Source organism: Mustela erminea, chromosome 5 (genome assembly GCF_009829155.1).
Source record: "Mustela erminea isolate mMusErm1 chromosome 5, mMusErm1.Pri, whole genome shotgun sequence".
Lineage (NCBI taxonomy): Eukaryota > Metazoa > Chordata > Mammalia > Carnivora > Mustelidae > Mustela > Mustela erminea.
In genome coordinates this window covers 64,933,804-64,948,333 of record NC_045618.1, presented here as the reverse complement: position 1 = coordinate 64,948,333, position 14,530 = coordinate 64,933,804, and the positions used below count along the sequence as shown (strand labels likewise).

The following is a 14,530-nucleotide window of genomic DNA, read 5'->3' as shown; positions in this document are numbered from 1 at the left end:
AGAAAATGTCTTATTAAGAAAAAAGATTACATTAAGCCAAATAATATCTAGTTAAAAAGAAATACAAAAATCTTAAAATCCTTTATTTTAATGTATATTTTGCTCATTCTGTAATCAAAAGCCAGAACTAAAACAAGCTTCCACAGAAGGGAAATGAATATAGTGCTCAAATATTAGCATGCCTGAAATGCCTATCTAGGTTAAACCAGAACTAACAATAATTGCTAAAATAAATTCTCTTATGACATTATAAGATAAAGTAGGTAAAGCAGATCCTGAACCACAAACTTCTATTTAACTCTGAAATTTTTTGATTCCCAAAAGACAGGAACTATCATGTGCCAAGAAAACTACACCCATATTCTAACTGCCTATTAAGAGCACAAACAACCATGAGCTCCTTTCCATCATCCACAGAGTAAATGTTCTGCAGCTTTATTTAATCCTTGGGTTGGCTTCCTCTTGACAAAGAACAAACTTTTTGACCCTTTCCCAACCCTTCAACAACTGGTGTGTATAAAGGTAATGTTTTAATTAAGTAACCACCACCACCACCACAGAAAGGCACTTTGCAATTTTCAAAGTGTAGTCATATAAATAAATTGAAATTTTATGAGAGGAAAATCTCAAATGTAAAGAAAAAACTATGGCCAACACACATAATTCAGTGAAATGTAAATAATATTTGCATTTTGCATGGTTACCTATCCACCAACACAGATGAGGTAGAAATGATTTTACCCAGATTTTTTAAAGCAGTAACTGGAAGAATGTCCTGGAATTCTAGGATTAATATAAAGTAGATATACCAAACTGCAATCTACAGATGATATTACTACAAAAGGAAATAAAAAAGACCAACAAGGAATGAATTTTTATACTAACTGGATTTTTTGGGGGGGAGAAAAAAACACACACAAAAAACAAAACACCAGGTGTTAACCTGGAAAGTTCTTCTTGGGGATCTATAATTGTCAGGGCTCCTGCCTCCACCTGCTGGCAAACAGATTATGAAACGAGCAGAGATCACTGGTTTAAAAAGTTGACATTTTTGGGTAACTTTAATGTCTTATGTAATTATTTAGCATGATGCTACTCTGTGTTAATAAATCAGTAATATATTGATGAAATCAATTAGGAAAAAACACACTGAACTTTACACACACAAAATTACAAAAGATTTCTTGGTTCAGAACATTGTCTAACAGGCCAAATCAATTTATAAATTGTTTTTAATTACCTGATAAATGACATCTTGGAAAAGGACTGGAAAAGTAAGTGCTGCATCTTCTAGCTCATTTAGACTACAGTGTACTAGTGTTTCATCCTTAAAATAAAAAGCACATACCAAGTAAACCAAGATATTTAAAGAAATTTCAAATGATAATTTCATGTACCCATGACCACCAAACACATTTATGAAAGTACTCATTCATATGTGGAATTTCCATTTATCATACATTCCTATGTGTGGCATAGCAATTTGGGATAGAATTTTCTAAGCCACTTGTTCTCAGGTATGGTCCCTGGACCAGCAAGTAATATCAGCATCATCTGCAATGAAATGCAAATAAATAACTAGTTAGAAATGCAATATTCTAACTAGTTATAAATGCAAATCTTCCAGCTCCACTTGTGATAATTCAAAAACTCAGAGGGGGATAAAGAGGAGCTCAGCAATCTTTACTTAATAAGCCCTTGAGGTGATCCCGATGCATGCTCAAGTTTGAGAACCAGTGTTCTGAATTCTGCAGCTGCCAACTTTCTGTTAAGGAAAATAAATATATACTCCTTTTATTTAACAATTAGCCAATGGAAGTTTAGAATCTAATTATATTTAAAAGTACATATATTCTATTCACATAGCTCCTTATCCTTTAACCTTTTATAAAGATTTTTATATTATAAAATGGATGCCTCAGTATCTGTTGAATATGTTTCAGACATAAACATTATTTAACTAAATTAGCAGTCAATGAAGACTTGTCATATTTGATTATCGCACCCTGTTTGCTATTAAGAGGATAAGAAGGTGAGGATCATTCCATCTAAGATATGTGCCAATATTTATATTTCTTAAATAATGATTAAAAAACAGTTCTATTTGTAGTTAAGTGAGAAAACACTTTTTTTGGAAAAAAAAAGCTGCCAATGACTACCCCCAAAATTTTCCAATGCATTTACAATGAATTAAAATGAAACACAAATGTTCATACCTTGTGATTCCACATCTTATTAGCTGGAGTGTTTCTTTTAACCTAAAGTTAACTCTGGGGAGGCAAAGAGCAAAAAATACTCTAGATATGCCTCATTTTCTTTTAATAGCATATCAGTCTATATACATTTCAAGGTATTGTCTTAGCATCTTAAAAAAGGTATCCTCTTTCCCTCAACTGAATCATAACTAATTCTACTACTTCTTCATCTATAGATTATCTAAATTTTGATCCTTCTTCATTTACTTCTATAAAATTACTCACTTATGCTCAGCCAAGTCCTATCTTTTCCATTTACCTTCACACTGGATTAAAAATTATATGGTCAAGCTTGCTATCATGACCACATCAACTCCTAACACAAAAATATAGCAAAAGCTCTTTTTTCAGTTCCTTCACTAACTTGCACATCAAATCTACACTACTCATAATCAGTTTCAAAATTTTCTCTTGCTACTTATCCTCTAATAAATACCTAATACTTAGGACCTCTGGAGAGCTCTCTTACGTCTCTTTGGCTAGACAAAGGCTAAGGTATTAAACTCTCAAAAAAGAAATATACATGCTAGTTACAATTTCAAATAATAAACTTTTCCTCAAGAAAAAAATTTTATGAGAAATAAACCACATTTCCAATTATAGGATACCAGTAACAAAGGCTAAATAATAACATGCTTCCCAATATTATGTAACAGGTAGGTGTTCAGTTCTCAAACCTCTTCTGGTACCCTAAAACATAAATCTTTAACATACCAAGAGAGCACATTAAAGGTTTTATTAGCATTAAGAGCTCATGTTTTTAGGAGTCTATTAATAAAGTCACTGGTATTAGATAAAGCACAAAAATAAGAAGAGAAAAAGGGCTATAATCTTGCATAAGGTCCATTCATTGGGACCCAGATAATATTTGGTTTTTCAAAAAAACATAATCCTGACACCACCCCCAACCCCCACCTGAAAAAAGACGAAATCTAGGCATGAAATGAAGTAGGATTTATCTGGAAATTTTTTTTAAAAAAATCACAAGGGTCTCAGAAATAAGGGGGAAAGAACTAATTTCAAAAATGAAAGCCTAATTTATTTTCAAAGAGTACCTGATGACAACCAAATTGAGGACCCTGGCATTAGACTATGCTTCAAATAAAAACATTTCACAACTTCCACAATATGTTTTGTAAATGTTTAAGATTATTCACATTCACTTTTATCCTTCCAGGTATTTTGGGCTAGTGTTTTAAAAAAGAAATTTAACTCCTTTATTTTCTCTACCAGTACATATAATATACTTACCAGGTCTAAAACTAGGGAGAATTCTGGTGTGCTTCTTGTTTTCAATGGAAGAGCAGGTTTCCTATTTAGTTGTTCTTCTGTCAGTGGTGGAACATGTTTGATGAAATAATACCTACAAATCAAATTTCAAGAAAACCTCATTTCTACATTTTATAAATATAAAACATATTACTAAATTCAGCTTATATTTAAATCTTTAATTAAATAATATACTTTTAATCTAGTAACCAAAACCTGTGAAATATAAATAAAACTGAAAATATTAGTACTTCAGTAACTCAGTAAAAGTATTAATACCTACAAGTTACATGTTCTTTCCAATATACCATTCAGCCACCCGTCCACTGTCTTTCATTCTGCTCCAAGAGGAAAAGGAAAACAAAAAAACGAAAAAACTCACGGGTCAAATACTTCCCAGTCTTCTTCATAGGTGGCCTCTGCATGAGTTGATGAATAGCCACTATCTGGAGTTACTGGTGCTATTTAATAAAATGAAAAACAAAATGTTACTTTTACTCACTATGAAGTATATATTTTTACCATTTTATATGATTTTCCTGAAGCCCTGTGTATTTTAGGTTCAAGAAATGAAAGAAATAATTTACAAATAGTAATGCAAAGCAAATTTATTAACACAGAGATCTAACTCCAGACCCAAAAGAAAAAATTGCCATTACAGGTAAAATGGCAAGCTAAATCATGGCTGGCAGAATTAAAATCCCTCACAGCCAAGAGAAAATTTACTACTTATTATCACAAACATACACTCCATGAAATTTCAGTTTCTAGCTGAATTGTGTTTTATATATATAACCATAAATATTTCATGGGGCTCCTGTAACCAGTGACACTTAGCAAACTACCCTGTACATGTACAAGCAATCAGTATATATTTGTGCTGACCTTACAGCCAGAGGTAGTTTTTAACCTGAAATCTATGAACACTGACACTCCTTAAGAGATTCATGAAACTCCCTTGAAAACTTAACGAAAAAATGTTGTATGTACATTTTTACAGGAATCTCAGTGGTGTCTAAATTCTTTTAAAAAGTTACAAAATGCTGCTCTGTATAGAAACCATTGCTTTAGAAGAGGCTTTATTTTACTCCTAATTTACAAGCAACCTAAAAATAATCATGAAGTAATTCTATACTCCATGACAAATGGTCCATTCTACATTTAAATTAAAATTCCATCAAATGATAGAGCATCAGAAATAATGCCGAGAGGGGAGCCTGGCTGGCTTACTTGGAAGAGCATGTGACTCTGGATCTTAGGGTCAAAAGTTCAACCCCCATGCTGGGTGCAGAGATTACTTAAATAAACAAAAAACTTACAAAAAAAGAAATTATGCTGGGAATTTTCTAAGACAATAATTATAACAAATTCAAGGAGAGGACAAAATACAAGATTTTTAAGTTAGAGGTACTGTCTCCGAGATAAAAGTTCAAGATGGATGCTACAGACTGAATGTTTATATCCCCACAAAATGGTATTTCGAGGTGGAGACTTTAGGATGTCATGAGGTCATCCACCCTCATAAACGGGACTACTGCCCTAATAAAAGAGACTCGAGAGAGTTCAAATATTTTCTACCATGTAAGGATGCATGAGAAGACAACTGTTTATGAACCAGAAAGCAGGCCCTCACCAGGTAATGAATCTGCTTGGTGCTCTGATCTTGGATTTCCCAGTATCCTAAACAGAGAAATAAATTTCTGCTGTGTATATGCCACCTAGTCTGTGGTAATTTGTTTTTGCAGTCCAAAAGGACAAAGACAGTGGGAACTCAAAAAAACTTCTATAATCTATCTATAGGAATGCAATATTGGTGGATAATAGTCAAAGGACAAAAACCAAATCCTTTTTGGTATTACCAGGTATTCTTTTTTAAATGATTTTATTTCTTTTACAGAAAGAGAGACAGAGAGACTGAGTGCATGCATGAGTGGGGAGAGCAGCGGGAGGTGGGGGGAGAAAAGGGAGAGACTCTCAAGCAGACTCTGCAATGAGTGTAGAGCCTGACATGGAGCTCCAGTTCATGACCCTGAGATCATGACCTGAGCCAAAACCAAGAGACACTTAAATGACTGAGCCACCCAGGTGCCCCATCATGTATTAATTCTTTATGTATGTATTACCTTGTTAACATAGTATATATGTTTAGTGAAGGACAATAAATGTAAAGCATAATTTTTGTCCATCTAACAACTTTATGCCAATAACAGTTCATTAGCAGAAGGGGTGATATAAAATATATCTTTTAACTACTTCTGATTCAAATTCCTATTATCTTCAGAGAAAGGGGTAAAGGAAGCAATATTTGAGTGCACTTTTATTTCACCCCTCCTAGTTTTCAAAACCCTGAATTATTTCCCCTTCTAAAGGTCAGAAAACCATCTTAGAAGTTGACTAAAGTCACAGAGCTAAGTAAATAACAGAGCCAATCTCCTTCCTTCTTATTCTCTTTGGCTAGGTTCCTGAAGTTAAAGAAAAGTAATAGTAATAATCTTTGTCATCATATTCATCTTTTAACATCAGCAAAAATTTTTCTTCTATCCTGTCATGATGCAGAGTAAATGCAATGTGGCACCTCATCATTTTGTGCACTTATTTCTAATATCCCTCCCCACACTGTACAGTAATTTGTTTGATTACTTGGCTCATCAACTAGATCATATACTCTTCAGGGTCAAGGAGCATTTATCTTATTCATCTTTATAAATAATGTCCATCACAGAAAATAGGTGTTCAATAAATGTTAGGGGAAAAATGAATGAGACAACTGGAGCAAATTTTCTTTCCCACCCTCCCCCCCCAGAAACCACTAACATTATAGAAATCCCTTCTCTGTTTTCGCTGTTGTCAGAAAAAAATAAATACAAAGGATTATAAAGCAGTACAAAAATAATGAACAAACATCAAACAAGAGGCCTGGATTTAAATCTATTTGCCCAAACACCAGAGAAGGAATGAGCATAAAATCATAGGTGAAGAGTTGACTCCTTTGTAAATCTTATCCACCCAAGAATGAACTATGTGCATAATCCATTTTGATTCCACAGATTCATTATTATTCTTAAAATATAACATTATAGGGCACCTGGGTGGCTCAGTCAGTTAAATAGCTGCCTTTGGCTCAAGTCATGATCCCAGAATCCTGGGATCAAGTCCCACCATCAGGCTTCCTGCTCAGTGGGGAATCTGCTTCTCCCTCTACCTTTTGCTCCCCCTGCTTGTACTTTCTATCAAATAAATAAATAAAATCTTTTTAAAAATATAATTTAACATTATAGATATTATGTTTAACATTATAGAAATTAATCTTTTATTAGACCAATTTAAAATAAATCTTTCCTGTTATGTCGCTTTTCTCTTCATATTGGTATTATTGGGTTGTGCTATATAGAAGTTTCATAACTGTATGCATTTTTTAAATGTTTTCTTTTTTATTTTTTCAAGTTTCCCTTTATATTCAAGGGAAGAACATCATTCTACTTCCTTACACCAAACTACATTTCTGAACCAATAAATGGCTAGGGTCTCTCAAATGCCTGGCATTATAAAAAGACAAATCTAAAATAAAACCCTGAAATCTTATTCCTCTGGGTAAAGATGACCATCCTAAATTTTATTTCTGCTTTTAAGCATGATGGAACAGTTTCATCTTTTAGCTTTATACATCTGTATATCACAGCCCTCAGAGGTAATAAATTCTGATCTCATATGTTCTACATTTCCATGACAACTGGCTCAGGCTCCTAACAAGTATGTTAGGCCTTTATAAGGATCCAGAATTAGGCTGCAAAGTTTGGATGTAGGGAAAGATCTAGGAAAAGAAGCTTCTTTTGGGAGGATGTCATCTATACACGCAACAAATCTGAAGGTATACGATTGCCTGAAGGTGGGAACTTCAGGTCTGAGACTGGTACAATTATATCAAGAGTGTATGTTTTGCTGTTTGTATTAAAATTCTCTAAGTAGTCAGGTAGTACAAATAAACTGTAAAATGACTGATGCTCAATCAAAACAACCTTCTTTTTTTTTTTTTTGTTTAAGGATTTTATTTATTTGTCAGAGAGAGAAAGCACAAGCAGGGGTAGCAGCAGGCGGAGAAACAGGCTCCCTGCTGAGCAGGGAGCCAGACACAGGACTAGATCCCAGGATCCCAGGATCATGACCTGAGCCAAAGGCAGATGCTTAACTGAGCCACCCAGACATCCCTCAAAGCAACCTTTTTAAAAAAATTCAATTTCAAAATGACCAGATTTGGGGGAGAAAGTTTTAATTCCAATTTTAATCATTTTATGTTCAAGAAAGAAAAACTTATGTATTTGATCTATTAAAGAAAAGAATACTGAATTTTTATACATTATTCATGAAGATGCATTAAGAAAAGGAATTTTCTTCACCTGTAAGGGGTGGGATATCACGATTAACTGTTTCTTCTGTTTCTTCTAAACCATTATTTATTGATGGCCTCACTTGAACTGCTTGATTTGAGTAAGCTGCTCCATTTGTTGACGTAGTAGTACTGGTAGTGATCTCATCCACCTGTTCCATATCAAGTTGTTTTACTATCTCTTCAGCTTCCACAGCCTGTCCTGGGGAATCGGATCCTGATGTTCCTATAATCGAGATTCAGTATGCTCACAACCATCATTTAAAAACTCAACAGGGGGTTGGGGGAGAGGCATAGATGCTTTCAAGGATACAAACTTACAGCAAGTCAACCTAAGCCCTAGAGACTTCATGCACTGTAGAGTGAATATAGACAAATACTGTATCATAATCCTCAAACCTAATTGTTCTAACCACTAAAAAGAAAAGGTAATTATGTAATGTGATAGAGGTACTAATTACTGTTACAAGGCAATCAATCATATTACAATATATAAATGTATCAAATCAACTTGTTTACCCTTAAATTTACATAACGTAGGTGAAATATATTTTAATAAAAGTGAAATTAAATAATGAAAAGTAAACTCAAATATTTGGAAAAATTAAATACAACAGAGATAGAGCTGAGGATACCACTGTTAATGAGTCTTTTCCAGACATTTCAAATAATCAGGAATAAAGACTATTATAAAATAGAATGATATTGGTGAACTAAATTTTCTTAAGAGTGTTCAAATAGTTTAGAAACACCTATTTATAGTCAAACCACAGTTATAATTTAGAACTTTTAAACATTTTTGAGATGTAACTGACAATATAACCTTGTGTAAGTTTCAACTGTATGTGTTGATTTAATACATTTATATACTGCATTATGATTACCAACCTAACCTTAGGCTAACACCTCTATCCTGCCATATCATAACCATTTTTCTGTGGTGAGAAAATCTAAGATCTAGTCTCTCTGCAACTTTGAAGTATACAATACAGTACTGGTGACTGTAGAACTTTTCAATAAAGTATATATCATTTATTAAATGCCTACTATGAGCTAGGCATTATATATGTATTTTTTCCATTATCTTTTCCATTATTTATTTCCATTAAACAACTCCTGATTCTTCCAGTACTAAACATCCTAGCCACTGTAGGCAGTTGTAATTTTTAAGCCAAATGTAGTTATCCAAGAATGAGCTAACTGTTCCCCTAATCATCCGACCATTTTTATTCAGAGACATAAGAACAATTTCCTAACAAGATTCCATCTTAGTAACAAAGACTGAAGTTAGTTTCCTCATCATACTCGACCACCACCTAAATGACTGTGTTGCCCAATTCTTCTTCCACTATGAGATAAACCCAACTTGCTTTTTTTTTTTTTAAAGATCTTATTTATTTATTTGACAGAGACAAAGCAAGAGAGGAAACAGGACACAAGCACAGGGAGCGGGAGAGAGAGAAGTAGGCTTCCCGTTGAGCATGGAGCCTGATCCCAGGACCCTGAGATCATGACCCAAGCCGAAAGCAGACGCTAAACAACTGAGCCAGGCTCCCCCCAACTCTATTTCTTTATGGAATGCTCCAAATGTCATTTTCAATAAGATCAACCTCCCATACTCCTTCTCCCTCACAGCTTCAACCCCTTTCCAAAAATCCTCTTTTCCTGACATCTTTCCCACAACATACTAACTGAATAAGAACTCATTTACTTCCATTGCTGCTACCAGATCAATGGTTTTCCACTGGATTTGCAAAAAATGCCCGTTCCTTTGAGACTGATGTCACTTAGCTATATAATTCTTCACTTATCCCCACTGCTGACATATCCCAACTGCAGCCAGCACCCTCTCTCAATCAGAGGAATTTAACACCTAGCTACCAGTTCAAAGCTCTATTAAACATCACCTAGTGGTTACTACAAGTGATTATCAATGACTCACCAAAGACTAATCCTTAAAGGTCTTACCCTTTTTAGCTCCTTCTTCGTTTATACTGCTTTCTTAAGCAACTACCATGACCATAACCTGGACATTCACACTAAGCAAAGGTTCATCTCTGAAAACTAAGGTTCAAATATATCAATCTTCTACCATAACCTAATCTTTTAATTATCTATCTCATATTCCTATTACATGTGATCTTCAAGTTTGATAAAAGCCAGTCTCTTTTATTCTAAACAATCCCTCAACAGCTCATTCCCACCCTCTCATTTAGTTAGATTTCATGGTATCTCACTTAAACCACTCTCAAACCAGCAGCTTCAGGATCCTTGCTCAGTCTTGACAGTCTTTCCACTGTTATCCATTACAGAAATCCCTCTTGAATCAATGTAACTTACTGCTTACTACTATGTGTGTTTCTTTAAATTAACCCAAAAGCAAACACTCTAAACCTTCACTGTTCTCCTCAATCCTTGCCACCAGGAATCTCAGCACATGTCATCATCATCTCCTTCAAAGAAAAAGTTGTAACTATCAAACATCAACTTTTGCCATCCAAACACTTATTTCTCCAAGATCTTAGTTCGATGAAACATACAGACCATTTATTATTTAAATTTATTATTTATTATGAAAAGACCATAGGTATTTTAATATCTGTAAACTGATAATACAATAGACTATTGCTTAAGCCCAGATTTCTAAGCTCCACATCACACCAGAAGGACAATGGCTACCAGACATTTGGCTGTTTCATGGCATCTCAAACTCAGCATGGCCCAAATAAAATTCAATTATCTGTCTTCCAAAACATAACTTCCTGCTCTTGAAAAAATAACCTTGTGTCCTCTTAATCTCTTGTTTCTTTCATCTCCAATCTGTGCCCAAAAATGTGTCCATTCTATATATCTGATCCTTCTTCTTTTCTCTAATATCACCATTAAGGTTGCATGAAGTCTCACATGGACTATAACTCTAATTGTTTATCCCACACACAACCTTTTAGAATGTAGCCAACACACTACTGCCAAAGAGCTTTTTGGAAAACACAAATCTGTTCATATTATTCACCAGTTCAAAATCTTTCAAACATCTTTCACTAAGGATAAAATTAAAATTAAAATATCTTACCATGTTAGCTTTAATTTGCCAAATTTGTAACTCTATCTTAACCCATTCTATGCACTCCTCAAATCCATCTGTAACAAACTAATTTGTTTCTCAAACACACTATGCCTTCCCTCATGCTGCCCATTCTTACTGGAATGCCCTTTACCACCTTTCAAGATTCAGCTTTTCTATAAAGACTATTGTGTTAGATGCCACTAACTCCATTCTTTGAATATCCCACTGCCCCATACCTCTATCAATGCATTTATAAACATTTATAATACCTATTTATGCATCTCTCTCCGTCTTGTAAAAAAGCAAGCTCCTTGAGGGCAGGGACCATGTGTTAATCATCCTTGAATCTCCAGGGACTAGTAGTACAATGGCTGGGACATGGCAAATATTGAACTGAATGAATTGAAATCTTCAAATCACCCCATCCCATACTTAAGTATAATTATCCTCTCTCATGGTTAAGAGGCTCCATTTGAAGAACTGGACCAAGGTAACACAGTTAAAGAGTGGCAGAGCTGGAATTTTAAAACAAATCTTTCTAATTCCAATGCCCATTCTTTTTCCACCACACCAGCTATTTCCAAAGATGTTCTAAGGGGCACTAGTTTTACAAGATATTAATTGATCTTCCACAGAAAAGGGTTTTTAGAGTAACACATGTCTAGAAAATACAGGGCTAAACAAAGTTAAAGGTAGTTTTTTGTTTTATTTCTACTACAGGATTTTACAAGTTCTTTCATGTGCCAACATGCATTATTTTTAGCTCCCAGAGCAATTAGATTTTATAGTGTACCACTCTGTCTTTTAAAAATTATATTATTATCCAGAAACATAATTCAGACTAGAATTTAAATAATCAGGCAACAAACATTTAACAGCTATTTTCCATGTGCCCCATGCTATATCAAACAACTAGGTAGATGCAAAAATAAAGACATAATCTCTTACCCTCATGTAATCCAGAGACTAAATCAGCATTTATGAAATTAAGAATTAATCAAAAAAGATAGGACACTAAGTTAAATCTTTAATAAATATATGTGGGGCAGGACAACCTGGGTAACTCAGTCTACTGGGCAGCCAACTCTTGGTTTCAGCTTGGGTCATGATCTCAGGGTTGTAGGACCAAGCCCTACACTGAGTTCTATACTCAGCACGTAGTCGGCTCTCTCCCTTTCTCTCCCTTCTCAGATTCTCTCCCTTTCTCTCCCTATTCTAGGGCCCGTGTGCATGCTCTCTCTAATAAATAAAATCTTAAAAAATATATGTATGTTGGGAAACAATCCAAGTTTCAATCTTTGGCAAAGGCATTGTATAATGAAAACATTCAATTCATTTGCATTAGAGTAGTTACTAATTATCCAAATTAAAGATCCCTAGCGGGTCTTTGATGATAAATGATGAATGACAAAATGTGTTACAAATGATAAAAAAAAAATGTGTTACAGAAAATCACCTAGTTTCAGTTCACTTAAAATAGTCAACAAATTCTACTTTATTAATCTAGAATATTGAGAATATTTCTGGATTCTCTCCTGGTACACACTAAGGACTACAGAAATCTTTCCAACATGAAAGAAATTACTTACTTTTCCTCTAGCCCAAAGTTTAGCATTTAGCTTCTCAGGTAGTGAAATACTTCAACAGAATTAAACATGACCTAAATTTATCTCAGTCACACACAAAAAAATGGTGTTTAAGAAGCTGTGTATTTTTTTTTCTTCAGGAGCTGCGTATTTTTAATGAGGCTGAAAACAAACCTAAGATGCTGACAAAATATGCCAGTAAAATCAAACAGATCTTTAAAAAAACTAGGAAAACTATTAATTTTTTAGACCCAAATTATGGGTAATATAGCTTATACTTACCATTTTTTAAAAAAGATTTTATTTATTTATTTGACAGAGAGAGACACAGCAAGAGAGGGAACACCAGCAGGGGGAGTAGGAGAGGGAGAAGCAGGCCTCCCACCGAGCAGGGAGCAGTTGTGGGGCTCAATCCCAGGGGCCTACGAACATGACCTAAGCCGAAGGGCAGATGCTTAATGACTGAGCCACCCAGACGCCCCTATACTTACCATTTTTATTTGCTGGTGAAAAAAAGTTGAAGACAGGAGAAAATATGGTCCCCAACAATGTAGTCCTTGGAGGACTGCCAGAGGAAGGATTATCTTCTAATTTTCCATTTTGTTTTACATGTTGATTTGTCATTTCATAACTACCAGCTTCTAAGAAAGAAACAAGAAAAAGGTTGCAATCTAGAAAACATGACTTTAAGGAATGTTTTAAACAATTCACTATGAAAATAATTTTTTGCCTCAAAATATTTCATAAAAACTGATTAACATTTAATGTTAAGAAAGCTGATTACTTAAAAATATCCTGTGGTAAATAAATTATAAATCAAATTATTTTTATAACAAGTTTATTTATAATGTTTTATAACTGCTACAAAGCATGCTGACATCTATAAGTATATAGAATGAAAGGCTTCAAAATCCACAGTGTTACAGAAAATGAAATAAATTCTTTGTAAAGCAAGTTACATCAAAAACATAAATGCAAGATCCTGTCCTTATTTACATTTTGGGAGGCTGCCTATTTCACAAAACCAATCTATTAATAACAATAACGGCTAAATAAGTAGAGGCAACATAGATCTACTGAAGTAGAAGACTGTGTACAGCAGTGTCTATTACTTATGCATACCCAGGCATCATTTCAGAGTGGTTAAGAACAGGTTTTTTTGTCTTTTGGTTTTTTAGTTTCTTATGAATAAAAAAAATTTAATGGATTTTTAGAAAATATACAATAAAAATAAATTCAAACAAATGTGTTTTGATTAACCATCCTTGACCTTCTGCAACTTCACTTGGTATCTACCACATTCTTTCCTTCTTTGAAATAGGTCTTTTGTTTCTTTTTCCCTAATTTTAACAATAGAGATACAACACTGAATTGAGGGGAAAGAGGTAAGGAATTATTCTTGTGGTGTTTAAACCAGGAATGGTTAAAAAGCAGTAATCCACACTCTAAAGTGTTGTTTTTTATAGCTTTCTCTGCTTATCCTTCCTTCTCCTTTTTCACTTTGAGGAGCTTCCCAGCAATATTATGAGATACTGACCTATAACAAGGTTTATCAAGAGCAGCACTACTGATTTTGGGCCTGGATAATTCTTTACTGAAGGAGGATGTCCTGTGCATTGTAGGATGTTTAGCAGCATCCCTAACCTCTACCTGTTAGATCTGAGTACTAACCTCCCAACAAACTGTGACAACCAAAAAGGTCTCCAGATATTAATAAATGTCCCCTGGGGACAAAACCAACCCTAGTTAAGAACCACTGCCCCAAGTGATACAAGTCCCCTATGAGCTACGAAATTCCATGATCCAGAAATAAATTCTTTATACGTATTTCAATACATTAAGTTTGATACATTAACTCAGTTAACTAAATTTATTAGAGGTCAAAAATGCTCCACATACATTTTTCTGATAAACAGCATAAAACTTGCTGCTCTGCCTTTATTTATTTTAACTCATCAAAATAGATTTA

The 14,530-nt window shown here is 34.2% G+C and overlaps 1 protein-coding gene across 6 annotated transcripts in view; it reads right to left on the bottom strand.

Moving 5' to 3' along the window:
- CTDSPL2 (CTD small phosphatase like 2) overlaps window positions 1-14,530 on the bottom strand; it is a 78,934-nt gene that overhangs the window by 16,891 nt on the left and 47,513 nt on the right. For 5 of the 6 annotated variants that reach the window (XM_032343553.1, XM_032343552.1, XM_032343557.1 and 2 more), the window contains 5 exons: window positions 13,053-13,202; window positions 7,919-8,134; window positions 3,907-3,985; window positions 3,507-3,618; window positions 1,241-1,327 (listed from right to left, as the gene is read on the bottom strand). In XM_032343553.1, coding sequence (XP_032199444.1) covers window positions 1,241-1,327; window positions 3,507-3,618; window positions 3,907-3,985; window positions 7,919-8,134; window positions 13,053-13,202 — 644 coding nt within the window. The remainder of the gene's footprint in view (window positions 1-1,240; window positions 1,328-3,506; window positions 3,619-3,906; window positions 3,986-7,918; window positions 8,135-13,052; window positions 13,203-14,530) is intronic. The other variant, XM_032343556.1, reaches the window with a different exon arrangement.